This window comes from Streptopelia decaocto (assembly GCF_964273445.1).
Source record: "Streptopelia decaocto genome assembly, chromosome: 11".
Taxonomy (NCBI): Eukaryota; Metazoa; Chordata; class Aves; order Columbiformes; family Columbidae; genus Streptopelia; species Streptopelia decaocto.
Genome location: NC_138666.1, coordinates 11,338,798 through 11,352,024, shown reverse-complemented (window position 1 = coordinate 11,352,024; position 13,227 = coordinate 11,338,798). Strand labels below are relative to the sequence as shown.

General features: G+C 42.0%; 2 protein-coding genes across 2 annotated transcripts in view; one reads left to right on the top strand and one right to left on the bottom strand.

Annotated features, from left to right (window-relative positions):
- Window positions 1-13,227, top strand: part of COG4 (component of oligomeric golgi complex 4) — a 371,279-nt gene that overhangs the window by 85,990 nt on the left and 272,062 nt on the right. The gene's annotated exons all lie outside the window — the stretch shown is intronic.
- The window catches only part of GLG1 (golgi glycoprotein 1), a 79,175-nt gene that overhangs the window by 19,856 nt on the left and 46,092 nt on the right, over window positions 1-13,227 (bottom strand). The window contains exons 5-10 of the mRNA XM_082062919.1: window positions 10,811-11,014; window positions 10,074-10,145; window positions 7,858-8,041; window positions 5,945-6,159; window positions 1,111-1,232; window positions 393-494 (exon numbers count right to left, since the gene is read on the bottom strand). Of these exons, the coding sequence (XP_081919045.1) occupies window positions 393-494; window positions 1,111-1,232; window positions 5,945-6,159; window positions 7,858-8,041; window positions 10,074-10,145; window positions 10,811-11,014 (899 nt within the window). The remainder of the gene's footprint in view (window positions 1-392; window positions 495-1,110; window positions 1,233-5,944; window positions 6,160-7,857; window positions 8,042-10,073; window positions 10,146-10,810; window positions 11,015-13,227) is intronic.

Genomic DNA, 13,227 nt, shown 5'->3' with positions numbered 1-13,227 from the left:
GTGCTTCTCACACAGTGTGTCTTTTTTATACTCAGTAGCCTGGTTTTCTTAACTCCCATATTGTGCTCAGAGCAGATAAAACTGCCTGCCACCTGCACAGAAAACAGTCTTCTACTTCAGTATGGCTGGGGAGACTTCTGAATTTCAGAGCTCAAACTTGAGGCATTTTTCAGGGTTGCATACCTGATTCAAGTGGGCACCACATGTATTTTTTCCACGCAGCTTTTGCTTCTACTGTTCTAGACAGACATTAATGCTCTCCAGACCTGGCATGCTTAAAAGTCCTCTTTTGAACAAGCATAAGCTACTCTCTTTTACAAGGAATGGCTAATGCATACAGACACTAAATACAAGCATCAAGTGAGGAATAAATCTTGTTTTACAGTACTCACTTCCAATCACGAGATATAAAATACTGGAGCTCCAGGAGCCTATGCTCACAGTCCTCTACCATCTTCTCAGTATACAAGTGCTCCATCAGGCAAGACAGAATCCTGCAAACAGAAAAGTTAGACGGTAACATACTCTTATAATCATGCTGAGCTTCCCTGTAACAGCTGGTGTCATCAAATCAGTCTTTCCAATACACCGTAGAAAAGATGTTCAAACACAGTGAAGATCTTTCCTTTCCTTCAAAAAGTTTACACACACACACACACAAAAAAAAAAAAAAATCAACTGCATACCACATTTGTACCCTCTTAAATTCCATTGTTTTAATTCTCTCAGCAAGCCTGACATACAACAGAATCATCATGAATATTTTATGTAAGATCTGCCTTAACTGGTCTTTCAAGGCTGGTAACTTTTCTTTGTGATATTGCTAAAGGCTCATGTAGTTCGAGAAATTAGCACATGAAAAGTTACAAACTTAATCTAAGTGCCTGACACAGCTATGTCCTTCGCCAGTGCTAAACTGTTGTAAAAATACTGGCCTGCTTATATAGCAGGAATGAAGACAGAACCCAGTTCACCCCTCCAATCCAGTATGAATCACTAGTTGGGAGTCCATCCTTTCTGGACAGGTTTTAGTATCTATACTGGTCAGCCACACAACCTCCATGGGTGCTCAACAGAAACAAGACCCAGTTGTAACTGGGAGACACCTACATTGGGTCTCCAGAGCGTATATGCTTGCAGGCAGTCTGTATCACCGACTCACAGGCCTCGTTCAGCGCTCGGTCAATGCGATAATCGGCACCAGGGTCAGTTTCTTGAATCAGCGTTTGAAGCTGGAAGAAAGAAATTGTGGATAGGAAAACAAATTATAATGATCAAAATGAGCATGCTTGCAACCTCTCAGCACGGCAATTCTACAGCAATAACAACACTACCAGGTCTGACCTCTGTTCTACCGTTGCTTATTTTAAGCGCTCGTGCTGCCAACTCGATTTCCAGACATGGGAGGCCAGTGTTGCTGAAGCCTAATAATCCTATGAAGTAGCCCAGCAACACTGTATGAAACCAGTCACACAGTGCAGGTCAACTGTAAACCTGGACCTGTTACATACCAATTTACAGAACAGAAAAGGTAAAATTTCAATATTGTATTATATTTTCAATCCATCCTCAATTCCATAAGGCTGATGATACCAAACACGCAAATTTGTCACATTTTCATGAAGACTATCTACTAGTCTAAACTGAAAACCAAATAAATGTTTAAAGACCAGCTGCCTAACTACAAAGCTTAAAAACGTTTTTTAATTGCCTGGAGAGGACACACAAATTTCACCGAAATCCAGTATAAAATGTTCTGTTCTGCTGGCCCATGAAATATAATTTCCTCAAGTATGCCTGCTCTAGGTTTTGGAAGCCAGATTAATTACACTTCAGCCTATAGCACACAATTTATTATTCATATTATATTATTTCCCCATATATATATGAAGGGAAGGTGGGTAAATCTCCATCTCACTTAATCTACAGTTCTGGGGAGCAGGGTAACTTCCTGGGCCATCACTCAGCCCAGGGTCCCCACACCCCACTTCATTTCCCTCTAAGCTGTGAATTCCCCAATGCTGACATGGGGCAGACTGGTATCATCATGCAACAGGGCAAGTATTTTTAGCTCACAAATTTGGAGGAAAAAAAAAAGAGCGCTTGCTTAGAAGGCAGCTGCACACTGACATAAAATGGCCTATGCTGACATCAAACACTTAATGATTTTTGTTACTGATCCCCAGCCCAACTAAATCCAAAAGCACAATTACAATTTTCACCTCCACCTTTCCAAGTCTGCACCTAAATATCATCCAGGAAACTTCCAGGTGCAAAGCCCTAACATCACTAAACACAGAGAAGAAAAAAGCACCAGAGAACTAGAGAAAATACAAGCCAGCGCTATTTATTCAATAGGAAACTTGTAATCAAGGGGACAGACCAGAGACTGCCTGGGAGGAACACAAGATTTCCTGCAACTCGCTTGGCCAAAGTTAATTGTGCCCAGCCTCAGCTTCTAAGGGATGCAAGAGCATTGCCTAGCAGGCACAAGCTATTGATTCAAAAATTCTTGGGATATTTTCACTAAAAAATAATAAAAAAAGAAAAATTTTATACAGCTCCAACAGTGGTCAAACAGAAGCCAATACAGGGTCCAGTTCACAACAGGAAACTAAACCTTAATCAGCAGGGGAAGTCAGAAGTGATACACCCTTTACAAACTCCGTAAGAGTCAATGCAAGAAGAAAAATACAGCATGGTTCAGTTCTGCTGGCACGCACACTCACACAAGCCTGCACGGCCTCGACCCCCAACCGCACACAACATGTGCGGCAGCGAACCAGCTGCCCCGGCTGCAAGGGTGAGGGAATAATTTGGCACCAGTGATAAAAGAGAACATTTTATAGGATCTTTCCTCCCTCCCACAACAAACCCTTGCAGCTGAAAAGCAGCTGGATAAACTTCATAATCCTCTGATTTTTTTATCCTGATGTGGAGCTAAATTAAAAGTTAACTATCAATTTATTAGCTGTATTAGAAATCAGAGGCAGAAATACGTGCCCTTTCAAGCAAGGATTATAGTTTTATATGCTCAAGGGACTGAACAGAAGAGACATAAAAGCCACACATTCAAAAAACAGTCTGCCAGCAGCTCGAGTATAAAATATTGCTTCCACTGAGCAACAGCATAGGTGCTAGACACCGCCAGTAGAGCTGCAGACCTTTTATGGGCGGATGCTCACCATTAAGGGACATGTATATCTGCTATCTGATGACCTACAGCATCACAGACCCACCCTCCCTACATGAAGGATCTCCATCTTTGAAGAATAACATGACAATGATATTTGCAGAAGACTGAAACATATCCAAGCTGCACATGCTTCTCCAAAGCAAAGAACAACTTGTTTTACATGGGAAGACACGCTCCAGAAGTAGTCTCTCCTTCTAGTCATTTTTTTTCCTTAATAAAATGCAGGCCCCTATAGGAGTACATCAATAGTATAAACAATAGGAGCTCTATCCTCTGCTTCAGAACAGGCAGAGCACTCGCTGACATGGCAAAGCCAACGTGCAGCCAGCCTGTGAGAGGGCACATTGTGTACCTGTGACATGGGGGGCGAGGAAGGCAGCTCAGCCTACAGTTAGGCAAGAGAAGGCTGACCTAACACCCACGAGTTTATTTTTGTGACTTAGGCTGAACCACTTCCGTTACACGGCAAGCCATCGTTCCTCTACCCTTTGCAGAACTTGGACATTTTGCTATGTTCACTGATCAAAACTGAGACAAAAAACCCACACACAGCTCTCAGATGTTTGGGTCTAGGCATGCCCCTTGCTCAACAGCACGCTTAAATCTCAAGTGTAGACTCTCACAAGCGAGATGATTCTGCTTGAGGCATCACAAGAAACTGAAACCCTCAGATCAAGAAATCAGAGTTTCAGAAGGTTTGAGAACGCATTTCATTGTCAGTTTTAAGTACAAGGAATCACTCATGTCCCTTGTGCAGGAAAGGGAACAAGCAGATGCTCCTGCAGGAAAATAAAATTATGGAGATTCTTTGGTTATGTTTTGTCATTTCGGGATTCTTCATGTCATTTTTGGCAGATGGGCAAACATCTTCCTTTTGTAAAGCAAGCAGAATCAGAGCAAACCTTGACAGAAAGGCCAGTAAGTAAAAACAGATTCAAATTAGATGCTTCTTGTTCCAATTTCCTCAAGCAAACTGTCTAGGCAACTGTGTCTGAAGAGTTTCAGGACTAGTTCTACTGCTTTGAGCCAGCCAAGAAACTGAAGTGCTGTATTAGCATTACCTACCAATACTACTAAAACTACAGTAAATCAAAACAGAGCAAAACCAGTGACCACTGAGACAACCACTACCATTCACACTAAAACATTAATAATAAATGATTTAGTACCTCAGAAGTCACAGGCAGCTATATAATAGCATCATGCCAGTCCTCAGAAACCCAGAGCTTAGAATGTTTATCCTGTTCTTGTAATCGTCTATTCCTCTTGCCCATAAAAATATGGACAAACTAATATTATTTTTACAAAAATCAACACTTAATTTGCTCCTGCTGGCTTTTGCACAGAGAACAGAACATGGGTCATTCACCTTGAAGGGGAGTCACGGACAAACCCTGCTGTTGCATCAACTTACTGTACAAAAATAAAGCAGAAGCTTAAGTATAAAAAAACTGAAAAAAAAAAAACCAAACCAACCCGACCCACAGACATTCTTTTTCCACAGAAGCCTGAAATCTTCTATCGCTTTTTAGGGTCCCCTGCCTTATTACTTGGTTCTGAACGACTTCACCATCTGGAAGTTATTCCCAAGGTGAACTGATCTTCCAACAATTTGCAAATAATCAAGTTCTGAGGCAGCAAGTTTGATTTTATATTTAAAAAGAAACAAGTATTTAGTTTTCCACACTAATGTTGCAAAGCATACGTCATGCACTACAGCTCACTGCAGAAATGACTCAAACTTTACAGCTGCTGCACCAATACACCTGGTATTTATGGAGAAATAAGCTTCATCACAAAAGCATCCCAACCCCTACAAAAATTTAACAGCTACTCATTTATCTTTAATAACATAGACAAACTGGCAACATTTTGGGCTTAGGCTTTAAGCCATATTTACACTGAAAATGGACTATTGTGGTTCTGCATATTGCAGGAGGTCAAGAGCACATATCTTCCCAAATTCCCACATTAGCACTAACACTCCCCAGTCATTTTTGGCATTGATGTCACTTTTCCAGGCTCATGGGTCACTAAAAGCAGGTATTAAGTAGAAAAATGTAATATTACATTAAAAAGCACTACTGAGTTTGAATAAATATGAAACCATTGCTTTCAATTTAAAGATACCACAAACAGGATCCATCTGGGCCAAGATGGAATTTTAAGAAGGCAAAAGAATCATCCCATTTTAAAGAAATATTGTGGAGAAGGACAACATTTCCTTCAGTGGCTGCAACTACGATGACATGCAGCATTATGTTGTACCCACCTGTCCTTGAAGTTCCATTTTTAATATTTAAGCTGAATGAAATCACAAAAATAAAACTAACCGGAAAGGTGCTTTAAGAAGATATAGTGCATTTCCAAGATAGGAGGGAAAAGGGAAGGAGAGGGAATGTTTTAACACTTATAAAAAAAGCAAGTTTCCCTGTATCTTGCACCCATGAGAGAATTCCATGACTTGAGAGTTGCTGGAGAAGAACTACTGGAGATCCAGTACAAAATCCAGAGCAAAACAATCTAAAAATGTATTTTTTGAGAAAAAAAAAAAAGAACATTACTAATGTGCTGTAACTAAAGTTACACTTCACACCATGACAATCAGACAACTGCCTCCAGCATTCACTGGCACCCGGCAGAGCCAGACTGCCTTCGGAAGAATCTCCATCGCAAGAAAAAACATTAACAGACAAATCAGCGCTCTACTGACTAACCAAGAAGTAAAGTGATAGAAAAGCATCCTACCGCCTGCTGACAATTAAGCCCGACGTTCCCCTTTTCGCCCCGTACTACTTTCATGAGGCAGTGCAGGGTGCGACCTTTGCGATGCAGGCCCGAGCAGTGGTGCTCGATCTCCCCTCGGCAGCTCAGGATGATTTCTGGGCTCAGCGAGAAGTCTTCCATGAGCATGCGCCGGTAATCCAACATTTCACCCTGGCACTCGCTGCTCACTTGTCGACCTGAGCCAAGAGAAGACAACGGGATTTAGTATTAATGCTCAGAAGAGCCCTTCTTGACCTATGCTACCATCAGATTGGAACAACAGGGACGATGTCCACGCTCTAGAGAACACCAGACTGCAATAAATGCACCAGAGTGGATGTGCTGGGGATTAAACCAGTTGTTAAGGAAGCTCCCAGCTTTTAATTGAACCTTTAAAATAGTGAGCCTATGGATTCAATACATGGATTTGAAAAAAGGGATTCCTGAAAGATTCAGAGAATCTTATTTTGGACTTCACATTACAGGAGGTGCTTTTGAAGAACAGCTGAAAAGGTTTGCTAGAGCAATAGGCACATACTTGCTCAGGAAGCCAAAACACAGAATAGAATATGTTACCGGGAATAACAAACCACTGCAATTGCACAGAAACGTAACTTAAATCAATGCTTAGATCTGCTATAAGCTTTCCTATGGTCCCCATAGAGACTTTTTTTTTTAAACGAAAAGGAACACATCTGTTTTGCTATGCCATCCCCTTAGTCCCCATCACAACCTATTTCTGCTTGCACAACGCCCCATGCACCGGAGGTCCTGCACCCCAACAGGGGCTCCCAGACACACAGAGACATGGAGGTGTGAGGAATAAATAGTGTTCCTCCTGGGCTATGCTTAGTGCATGAGCCACACACTGCAGAATGTGTTCCACCGTGAAAGTGGAAATTACTAACTGAACAGCAGTTTTCTGCATGTAATTCAGGAAAACACCTGCACTACTGCATGGAGAAGGGGAAAAAAAAACCAAACCACACCACACCAACAACAAAACACAACAACCCACAACTCTTCCCCAAACAGCACACATGATTTCCACATCAATCAGAAGCAATGAGTTATTCAACCTCATAAATACACAGATTGCTTATGGTTTTACAGCAGCCATTCTGTCCCGTGCCAGGGCGCTACAGCATGCAGTCCTGCTGCTGAATCAGAACCCACCCAGCCCCACACCAAGGGGAAAACCAAATAATTCTCCAGTGCAAATCTAGAGGATGTAATGTGCCATTTTACATATTATGGCAATTTCACAGAATCTTTAGCATGGCCCTGCTACATTCTTCTAATGCTGGCAGCTGTCCCAAAGGCATTAGGACATCTCCAGCTTACACTAACTTAAATGAACAAAAATAATATTCTCACACTTCATTCTACATAGGAAAAACAGGAGTTAGATATTAAGGCATTTACTCAAGCTACTGAACTGCAAGGAAAGAACATTACTTATGTGCAGCAGAGGACTGACTACTCCTGGCTTTCCCTGAGTGATGATAAACAGGTTCTCTATTGTATGTTTTAACCAAATAGCATATGTAATGCTTACTACATAAAGGAGGAGGAAAAAAAAAGCTTTTTGAATTCACAGTGAATAGAAAGATTTGCAACTACACATCATCAGTCCAAATCAGATTTGCTATTTTGCATTTTAAACTCCTTGCCTACACAATAGGAGTCAGCACCAGAGGTTTACTCAGCTATCCTGATCTTCAAAACAACAGTGATGAAAGCATCACAATGAGGAAACCTGCCTTTGAACCCATGTTTGAAAAAGGTTACTTGGAGAAGGGGATTGTAAATACATGTTCAAGCTAAAGGTCCACGAGAAACTTTTAAATCTAGATCCCAGCAAGTCACACATCTTTTGATTCAACTCCACTTACCTCTGTGCACAGCGGATTCCAAGCACATCAGCAGATAGGAAAGCCTGGCTTCCCGAGACCGGGGGAGGTTCTCCACATTACAGCGGTACTTCTTCAGATCGCTTTTACAGGACTTCGCCAGCGAGTAGCTGACTTTGTAGTCTTGGGCAATCAGCTTCTGGCGGGTTGTCAGCGCATCACGACACTGCGGGAGACACACGGGGGTGGCTGAAGGAGCTTCTGAATGCGGGCAGGAAAGCCAAACCTGCTGCTGTTACGTTTTTAACTTGCGTTTCAAAAGATGACTGATGCTTTAAAATTAATGCATTTAAGCTGGACTGCAGTTAAATTTCGTTTGTCTCATAGAAACCACACAGTTAACACCACACACTGAGGTGAACAGATCAAGGGGTTTAAAGGCAGCAGCTCTCTGCAAAGCACTTAAAACTGCACATTCATCCAGCTTTTTGTGAACAGCTACGGCTGAGAGCGTGACTCATTCTCAGCAACTAGGATCAGTTGCTGACATTTATCCCAGCTGTGGTATATGCTCACCCCATGCCCTCAAGAAAATTTTTTCCAGTCATATTTACAAAATACTGTTTTTTTTCGATTTGTTCTGCAACATGCTGAACAGATGACAGCAGATAAAGAGTCCAACCACAGGAATTTCTAGCCATTTTCCACAATGGGTGAGGCTCACTAGGATGCAGCACTGTGATCAAACCCAAATCCAGCAGCTGCAAGAACACCCTTCTAAATTTCATCCAAAAAAGGGCCTGTAAAAACACTGCTACACTTCATAGCTTTTGGTTTAAATTCTATACAAATTAAATGTGAGGGCGGCAGAAAATTCAGAATAGCTCAGGCAAATTTGTCCATTATTGGACTATTTGAAAAGAAGGAAAATTGTGCAATTTTAGGGTGGGGAGAACAGGGAGCAATCTTGGCACAAGGAAGAGAGAAAGCCTATATCATTCTTCCCTTCCTTACACCAGGGTTCTGACTTTCCTTCCCCTGGAAGGGGGTGCGCGGTTTTGGATCACACAAAGCGAGTCACCCACTGGGCAGCTATTGTCAGCTATGTGGTGGACTTTTTACTGGGTAGCAGTTTCTACAAAACTAGTGACTCTACAGACAGTCCAACCTCGGCAGCCACAAGCGTGAGAACCAGCTTTCATGTTCCTCCTGCTCTGCAAACTGCACCCCCAGAGCATCCACCCCTCTCTCCCTACCAAGTCACCTGCTACAGCTTTGTCTAACCCTCAGCATCTTACATTCGTATCTTAGCTGACCACAGAAAAGACCCCTCAGAAACCACCACTGTCCCTGTACAACAAAAAACAGGTTAATCAAAAACAGCAGTCCATTTCAGTAATGCGCTCATACAAAACGAAGCTTTGTTTCAAGCCCCCAGGGATCACGCTCCCAGTTTTGAATTTGTTAATTGGAACTAAGCTTTCAGATAGCTAATGCATTTAAAGAAAAGGAAATGAGTCTGATCCCTCCAGGCCTCTGAACCTGGATCCTTCAGCAGAGCTTCTCCAAGGAGGGCTTTACAGACACCCATCTTTGTATCCCTTCAGACAGATTCTATAGCTCTGTATAATCCCAAACACTATGATGCTGCTTCTGAAATCACTGAAGGCATTGCTGTCTTCCCAAAATACCTACACCAGTACAAACTCTATTCCGGACTGGCTTTCCAGAAAAGCTTTGTTGTTGTTGTTAAAAACATCTTCAGGAAAAAAGTTAAGGAAAATGTCAGTAACTGACCACAGGATTTTCTGCTTCCCAGTCCGACTCTCATAGCCTTGAAAGCAAGAGTGAAACACACTCAGCTTCCTGCAGAGGCATTTGGGCATTTTGTTTCTAATCTGTACGACAGCATTTATCCACAGCTTACCCCATATGGTGCAACTTCACCTTTAAATGCTCTATCACAGTACTACCACTTGAGCTCCAAGTCTACCTTCTCAAATTAGCCACCCAAAAGCTTTGATTTATTTAAACCTTCCACTTTAAAGGCTGTAACTTGAGTACAATTAATTCAAGCCATCAGCACGTAGCTGGAAATACAAACATATCAAAGTAAAAGCATCTGTTAAAGCAGTCAGTTATCCGACTACGTGGGTGATGGATTTTCCTCACACTGGAAAAGAATAAGGTAGCCTGGACTGATGAATTATCCAATGATTTCTGCATTAAGGATTTGTCTCACTAAGACAGATACCTACCTTTTCACTCATCGATTCTTCAAACTTGTGATTAAAGAGGCACTTGTAGACTCGGCCTTCCCCAGCCTGAGTCTGTGAAACAGAACAGTAACATTTGCCATTAAAGATAAGACTTGTAATGCTTAACAAGCAGGTTAAAATACACCTAAAGAGATTTATTTTTTTAAACCAGAAATATTTTAAAGTTAATATTTCAAATGACAGTGATAGCTTCTATACTACAAAAATATTTTAAATTTTATTGTATTAAAACAAAAATCTGGTCTTGTTCATCACCCTTTCAGCGAGACGACGCTCAGCTGATACAAGCCATTTCAGACTGAACAATGCAGCTTTCCAGCTCATGGCGCCAGGGCTTGGGAGCGCTGTGAGCAGAGCCAGCCCAGGCTGACCTGGTGCAGCAGCTTTACGGCTGCAGAGGCAGCAGTCACTTACTTACCTTTGCTGCCCCCTCCCCATGCGAGCGGTTCCACTCTCTGTCACACCAGCTCCGATGCGCATTAAACCATTTATGCCAATTCAGTTCATTAACCCACTGGAAATAATGCTTGTTTGTTGGGTGAGTGAATTTAACACCAGATTTATTGCAAAATGACAGCTACATAGTGCCTGTTTTCAATTTTACACTATCTCACTCAGGCTCCACTCTACCATTCCACTCCTCCTTTCACTGTGTGTTTTGTTTGTTTGTTTTAAATGTATTATTGTAGAAGAGACAGCAAGAGGAAACTACTCACATTTTCACAAAATCGTTCTCTATCATCTCGGCATGCAAAGTAGAGATGCCGGTCCAAGTGGAAGTCATCTGAAGAGAGCTCAGCTACACGAAGAATTGCCTTCTTACACTGATCAGAAACCTGAATTCGAGGATCAGTCTCCTCTGCCTCTTTTACCAGGCCTTTTTCCAGGCATGCCACCACCTCTCCTTGCGAGTGGGCATCCTACAGGACAAGAGCAAGACAACATCTGTAATCAGCCACTTATCTAATCAAGTGGTCTGTGATTCTGGATAGGGACCACGTAAATTAAGCAACAAGCAGTCAACATATAGACTTGCAAAAGTTCAGCCTAAACTGCATTTAGATTCAGAGGAGGCAACAGTTAATATCTGTACCATCCACACACTTTATACAACACCATCCTGCTGATGGTCACCATGAAATCCCCCCGTCTAATGCTCTGGGTTTGTTTTAATGTGATTTAATGAGATTATCACTACTTAGTCACACTGCTCAGAGCAGTTTACGAAAACAGCCAAATTATCTTTAATCTGACATAGCTCTCTTCACACCATGGCAACAGCATCACATTAAAAACACACTTGGAAGGAAAAAAAAAATAAAATCAGTTTCTCCATGCTGAAACAAGCCTTCAGTTTGGGTGGTGATAATTAGTGATGCTAGAAAGGCCACAAAGGAGCTTTGACCAATGTAGCCTTCTCAATGCTAATTCCTCCACTTGGAGAATTAAAAATAAATAAATAAATAAGTAATCAAAGCAGTTCTGTCCCTTACTGTCCACCACATCCACTGTCCTGCAAACCTGAAGATTATTTTGGAATATGACCAGTGACTGCCAATAAACACAGAGAGTCTGTGCTTTGTATGAAAGCCCAGAAGAGGCAAAGCGAAGCTCCATTTAGTTTCCTTCATCCTTTTTACATGTTTAGAAAGGGAACTGTACTTTCCCCATTCCTCTGTAGAAGGTCTGACTCCTCCAATAAACAAGAATTCTTCTGGAACAGATCTCTCAAGGCTTCTGCAAGTTTTTCCTGCGAAGATCACCTTAATTTATGCTGCTCTGCTATGAAAGGATATTGCTACTAAACTTATATCAGACTACCTGGAATAAACAACAGGTCATGAAGATTTGCACACACCTCAATCATTCAGCATGGCATTAGGAAATATCCCTTCCGCTCGCTCTGTCAAGTAGGTTCATCCACTGCTGTTGCAGTAGCATGAGTAAGAGAGTAGGCTCCAGAAAACACAACCATCACTATTCAAAGCCATGCAACTCTTCCAAATCTTTTTGTTCTGACATGCCTCCTCAGGCAGGCAGCCTTTCTTTCCTGTTTTAACTCTGCTACACTTGGAGCACAAGCAGAATTTGGCTGATTGCAGAGTTGTAAACACAATCCAGAAGTATCATCAGTTTAAAAGGGCTAAAACTAGTTTTGCCCTTAAAAAAGGCAAAAAACCCCAAACCACACACCCTAAGCCTCCATATTTTGGTTTTCGCTTTTCTTTGAGTGGGAACTGGCCAGCCCCACATGCTGACCAGATATCAGCATCGTTGAAGAAATACGATTATATATCAATAGTCCCTTTAGAACTGAACCCAAAAGGGATCTGTGGAACACCAGTTAGTAGTACGTTCCCTACATTACTTAAAATTGCTATTGATCCATAACCATGCCAAACACAAACACTGTTCAGCAAACCCTTGAGGTCAGTCAAAGGCAGTAATTACAACTGAGGAGCTGGTAAACCTAAATGATTGAAAACAACCATTTTCAGAAGCTCCCCCTGGAAAGACTTTATTCTGGCTGAAACCTGACATGCCTAAAGTTCATGACTTTTCTAGCTGCAGACTTGCAGAGAGAAGCTACAAAAGAGAAAAGAGTCAAGAGTAGAAAGGAGCAGCAGGCGGCAGGTAAAACACAACCAGTCTTATCAGCAGAGCACCTTGTGTTGAGCAGCCATGCTGTGGAAAACCAGGCAGCAGATGTGTCATGAGTTCCAGGTTGGCATTCCAGCTGGCTAACGTGGACACTGGGGTTACGGGGACAACTCTTACGTTAGGCAATTCCCAGTACTTTACCTGATAGTACGCTGCTATAATACAACACTAACTAAAAAAAGACTCAGCTGAATGGTATCTCTTCCCGTTTAGACTTGTTTCCCCCTCTGTGTCCAGCACTTCTATGAAACTAGGCAAAGAGTGAGAACGACTGTACTGGAAGCACTTAGCGGTGGGGGGAAAAATAATCATCAAGAAAACAGTCTCATATTGTGCCTTTTTTTAGGAATCCGAAAAATATTATCTGGTAAAGTACTACAACAGATGAGCAGCTGACACTTACACAGCCTTCAATATGGCAAATAATCAACACCCGTTCAGACATCATGGCTAAATCCAGCTCGCGGGCACC